The sequence below is a fragment of the Zeus faber genome (assembly GCF_960531495.2).
Source record: "Zeus faber genome assembly, chromosome: 7".
Taxonomy (NCBI): Eukaryota; Metazoa; Chordata; class Actinopteri; order Zeiformes; family Zeidae; genus Zeus; species Zeus faber.
In genome coordinates this window covers 14995321-15000935 of record NC_137203.1, presented here as the reverse complement: position 1 = coordinate 15000935, position 5615 = coordinate 14995321, and the positions used below count along the sequence as shown (strand labels likewise).

The 5615-nt window shown below is 50.6% G+C and overlaps 1 protein-coding gene across 1 annotated transcript; it reads left to right on the top strand.

Annotated features, from left to right (window-relative positions):
• Positions 1-970: 970 nt before the first annotated feature.
• On the top strand, positions 971-3642 carry LOC307232995 (glial cell line-derived neurotrophic factor-like; the record flags this gene model as incomplete). Its single annotated transcript, XM_080004208.1, has 2 exons — positions 971-1142; positions 2388-3642. 2 exons carry the CDS (start codon positions 971-973, stop codon positions 2939-2941), a joined length of 726 nt encoding a protein of 241 aa, XP_079860334.1. The 3' UTR covers positions 2942-3642.
• Between the last annotated feature and the right edge of the window lie 1973 nt (positions 3643-5615).

The following is a 5615-nucleotide window of genomic DNA, read 5'->3' as shown; positions in this document are numbered from 1 at the left end:
ACTGGAAAGTCACAGCGTCGAGTGTATCGTGTCTATCTGGGATGTGTTTTTGTTTTTATTATCGTGATTGCCTTTTTTTTTTTTTTTTTTTACGTATTTCTTGCGAAGCATGAATGGATATGTATGTATGGGTAAACAAACTTGATTTGGGTGTATATTTACATGCTCCTGGCCTAAAAAGGTCTAATCCAAGAAGCAAACCAAAAAAAAAAAAAAACACCTCGATACCGACTCGAAATGAACGACACGGCCGGAGGCATCCGATCCGCCCACGAGTGACGGACGAAACGAAGCGGGGGGGGGGGGGGGGGGGGGGGGACGGGGACGGGGACGGGTCTAGAGCGCCGACACGCTGCTGACGTCACGCGGCGGCCGATGACGTCAGACGTCACCACCACCCGACCTCCTCCTCCACCACCTCCTCCTCCTCCTCCGCTCGAGTCCGGTCAGTGTGATGAAGCGGCGGGGCAGAGGCGCGGGGAAACGCATCCATCTCACCTAAGGATTGAAAGGTTTTTTGGGTTTTTTTTTTTTATTTTATTTTTTTTACATTTTCTCGCGGGAGGGAAACATTTCGGACTTCCTCGCAGACCTGGACCCGTCGGTTGTTCTCAAATGTTTACAATTTTTAAAAACTCGCAGCGGAGTTGCGGAGTCCGACGCGAACGGTGCGCAACTTTGCCGGCGGGGAGCGCGTCCAAGTGCGGACGACATGCAGTCATCGTCATCGTTTCCTCCGGGAATCATTGCTGTGATGACGTGTTAACCGCGTCTGCAAGCTGAGGATCTGACGCTGGGGACGAAACAACAACCAAAAAAAAAACAACAAAAAAACAGGAGAATAATAAACTTAACATGCGTTGATCCCCGGACCGGTCCGAGGGGGGGGCGGGGGGGGGGTGTGTGTGTGTGTGTGACGGCTGTTTGTTCTCACATGACGTCATGTTTTTCCGTGGGATTGAAGTGGACAATGACGTCATGGAATAGTCTGACCACTTGTTTGATTTTGCTGAGCGCCGTGCACGCCGACCCCGCGCTGCGGAAGCACAGGCACAGCCCGGAGAGTCCCCTGGACACGCCGCCCGCGGGGATCCACGCGTCCGCCGGGGACGCGGCGACGACGGCCGCGGAGGGAGCGCAATGTAAGACAGCGAACCGGGGAGGGTCCAAGATGAGGCTCGCGGGCCGGATGGGGGCCGGCAGAGGGAGTCCGATCCCGCCATTCGGGGGCAATGAAACAAAATTGTGGGGGGGGGAAAAAAAAAAAGAAAATTCATCACAATATTGAAATTCTGTTTTCATGTGCAATTTGTGTGAAAATTGATACAGCTGAAACTCAAATGCAGCTCAGTTGAGATCTCCAAGACACGAGAGTCATTAGAATTAGACTCTAGTCAATATTATTCTTTGACAGAGACTAAATGTGCAAACACTTAAAGCCGAGACGTGCGAGCAGCTTGAAAAGAACGAATTTAATACGCTCGATTCCAAGCAGAGGTGGAAAATAACTACTGGAATAAACACAAAGTCTCATTAAACAATAAACACTAGTCTCATTACAGTCGGCCTACTTGGGTACGTTCTCACCTTGATTCACCTCGTTTACTTGATTATTTTCTAACAAAGTATTGTCCTTTCTTATTTTTACTTTGGTAATTTGGTCATTTTGTGGTGCCCGAGTAAATGAGTCCCAAAGTAGCAGTAGTCTTGCTCAAGTAAGGATTTACATAATTCTGGATGTTACTTCCCACCAAGCTTGATTAGCCCCAAAAAGCTTCTAAACCAACGTGCCCACCACCCAAAACTCATTTTGGGTGGTGGGCAGGTTGGTTGAAACCCCCTTGTTCTGAGGCGTCCTTTTCTACGCTTCTCTTCTCTGCACTGGAGCTCCACAGTAGTATCGGCCTTTACTCCGTACCCGTCCGTCTGATAACAGCACGTCAGTAACACATAATAAATTCACCTCCGTTTGGCCTCAGGCATTCCTAAATATCACTTCATCAATGGGACCAGGTGCAGTGCGGATGGCGCCACAACGTTTGGAGAGGGTTCCTGGTTTTATTCGCTAAACACGCACACGGTCTGGGCTTTCCATTCCCTCCAAAACTACTGACCACATTCCGGCCCCGGATGACACTTTGCTGTAGGTCATTAAAGTGATGCAGCGTCGGGTGTCTTTTGGGGAACCGACGCATGCAATGCTGATTTTCCTCTATGTCTCCGAAATGGAAACTCTTTTAATACTATGAACGGAAATTGGAATGGACTTAAAATTGTTCTCTGGTGTGTCGTATGCTCAAAATTCTTCAGAATTAGAGCCTCTCGTCCAAAATATCGATAATTATAATTTTTTTTTGAAGTACTATCTGCGTCCACTTTCCCCACAGACTCCAGCGAGGAGCTCCTTCCAGAGCGGTTTGAGGACGTGGTGGACTTCATCCGGGTGACCGTCAGTAGGATCAGACGCTCTACCTCCGGCTCCACCTCGTCCAAACTCCTCCCGGGCTCCGGGACTCGTCGCAGGAGAGAGAAGAAGGCGGCGGCGAGGAGCCGGAGGGGCGGACGAGGAGGAGCTCGGGCGAAGGAGACGGGGAGGAAGGGGAGAAGAGGAGGAGGAGCTGGGGGTGGAGGAGGTCGGCAGCAGGGACAGGGCTGTGTGCTGAAACAGATCCACCTCAACGTGACGGACCTGGGCCTGGGCTACCAGTCCGGCGAGGAGATGATCTTCAGGTACTGCTCTGGGCCGTGCAGGAAGTCGGACACCAACTACGACAAGATCCTCGGCAGCCTGGTACACAGCAGGAGGCTGGGGCCCAGGGACACGCCCCTCCAGGCTTGCTGCCGGCCAATCGCCTTCGACGATGACCTCTCCTTCCTGGACGACAACCTCATCTACCACACGGTGCGGAGGCACTCCGCCAGGAAGTGTGGCTGCGTCTAGGTAGAGCTTCAGGCCCGGCGGCAACCTCTCCGTCAGCCTTTCTACTCCGTCCCACCATGAAGCACGGCCTCTGTCCTTCTCCCGAAACGAATGTCCCCAACGGCAGCTTTACTCGCCCCCCTCCCATTATGCGGAATTACTCCTCTACAGCCTGAGACTATGCAGAGGGGAGACAACCAAGAGACAATAGAACTCCATCCTTTTTTTTTACTTTCTTCCCCACCTCCGGTCTTCCTGAGAACCTTGACCTCTTCGGATCCCAGGGATTTCAGTCAGAGGTGGATCTCCGTGGCTTCACTCCACCGTGGATGTTCAACCAAAACGTCTGACCTCGCAGAGACTCGGACGTTATTATTCCGGATCGCACGCTCTGTCAATAAAAGAAAATGGGTGGTGTGTAATACGTCATATGTGCAAGACTTGTGAAATACATCTTGACTTAAGTAACTTATTGTTGATATTTATTTGTTTTTGTATGAGTTAAAAACTATTTATTTCCGGCAACTGAGAGAGTGAAAGGTGCCAAATATTTCACTCGGAAAAATATATCGTTTATGTGTGGAAATGCAGTACGATGGTGACAGTTTGCCGTTTACATTTTCTGGAAACAGCGGCGCCGATTGAACTGTTTCCCTGTTTCGCTTCGTGTGTGTTTCCTGTTTGTTCATTTTCTTTTAAATACAAGAAGGAGAAAAAAAAAAAAAAACAACCCTCTCAAAAATCTTTGCTCTCACTATTCTAGGACACTGAAGATTAAAAGAATTTTTCACTTGGCAAAAAATCCCCTCTAACATTACCACCCCCCCCCAAGAAAAATCTCTAGCTGCAGAGCACTACTTTATTTTTATACAATATTCTTTATAATCATTTTATTGAATTATGATTAAATCCGTTCTTCCAGAATGTATAGTACTTTCTGTTTTGTTTTTTTTGTTAGTTTTTTAATCTGTCATTTTTCCCGTGGATATGACATAACAAACCCTTTCTTTGTCGTAAAAAATAACAAACAAAAACAAAAAAACCCAAGATAGTAAAAGCGCAGATGAAAGTCAGGCGTTGGGAAGAGCAAAGGGATGGAAGAGAGAAGGGAATCAGATAAGAGGCTCTACGACGGGGACGGTTTGGGGGGGGGGTGTAGCATGGAGAGAGAAAACCATCTACATATCTCGAAAGAATGAAGACGGAAAAATAAAGCGCAGGCACCAAAGCGGGGGGGACGGGGACGAAGGAGAGTTCACCGCAAAGGCGCAAAAGCCCCTCCTCGTTCTGATCCGGAAAAAGCAGAGGAGCGGGGCCAGGGCGAGAGCAGCGCTACTATATTTAGAAGTGCACGGCGAAGGCTACCTGATAAAACCGTGATTTACCGATGGAGGACGTCCAAAGAAGACACGGCGGCGATAGGGTGATGGGTGGGGGAAACATGAGCGGAGAGGGTGCGTCCCTCCCAGGGAAGTAGCAGTGGCGGGCGCGGCCCCCCCTTTCCGCTGGGAACACCCGGGAGTCAGCGGGGGTGGGGGGTGCATCGACCGCAGGGCCACGCCGGGGTTCGCCGGGGCTTTCTCCCGTTTTCGGGCGAGGACGTCCCTCCGCGAGCAACGCTAGGTGGTCGCCTCTGAACAGGTTTTTCACAGCCGGGGGGGACGCAGCAGTCGAGCTGGGAGCCCAACGGCTCACGCGGCCGGAGGACCGCAACGGCGGCAACGCTGAGCCGAATCAAAATAACCCAACTCCAGGCGGGCAACTACTATGTGAGTCGCAGTGGCAACGTTCTCAATATTATTATCTCAATATAACCCGCGAAGTCCAATGGGGCGTGGGTTTAGCACGAAATATCCCCTTTTCGAAAACGTCAAGCTCGCATTATAGTATAGAAAATGTTTTGAATGACAGTTCTATCACATTTTCTTCACAACCACCTCAGCGCATCCAACGAGGGTGAGGGTGAGCTGATGCAGGCCGGAAGCGGCGCAACTTCCTGTTTCCAGGCTCCTCCGTGCCACGAATGTAGCATCAAAAAAGGTTTGATTTGCAGAAGGGCAAATGAATAAATGGAATCGGTAAAATGCACCATCGCAACTAAGACCCTCTTGTCATAATCTGAGCCTCCCCTTTTCAAAAAAGGAGACTTCAGGCTTCAGCCTTCGCCCCGTCGCACTGCACGTGCACGCAGTGAGAAGCTGCAGCGGAGTTTCTCAACAGCAAAGCTTGTAATGACGCAAGCTTGTGCTTTGAACTGTGGGAAGCGACATTTCAATAAGGCCTGGGTTGAAAAACGGCGAGCATACTCTTTCAATCGTATGTCCCAGCCTCGGACAAACACTTAGGAAAACCATATAATTGAATGAGGAGAGGAGGCGAGAAGTGCGGAAACTTGAATGCACAGTTCATGCACAGTTCACCCAGGCGAGTTATCAACGTCCCCGTGTTGAGATAACGCAAAATGTCCTCGCTCCAAATGACTTTATGGTGTCTGGCGGCTGGCTCGGTCCTTGACCCGCCGACACCCAAAGCCACACCAGTTTGTGAGTCAGCCCTGACCCCCGGTGAGCCATTACCCACCTCCCTGCCGCGGAAACGTGCCCTGCAGGACGCCCGTCACCGAGCGCGGGGGCAACACACTGTTATGGCCAAATGACAAGAGTGGGACGGTGTCATTAGTGGGATGATCGTCGGG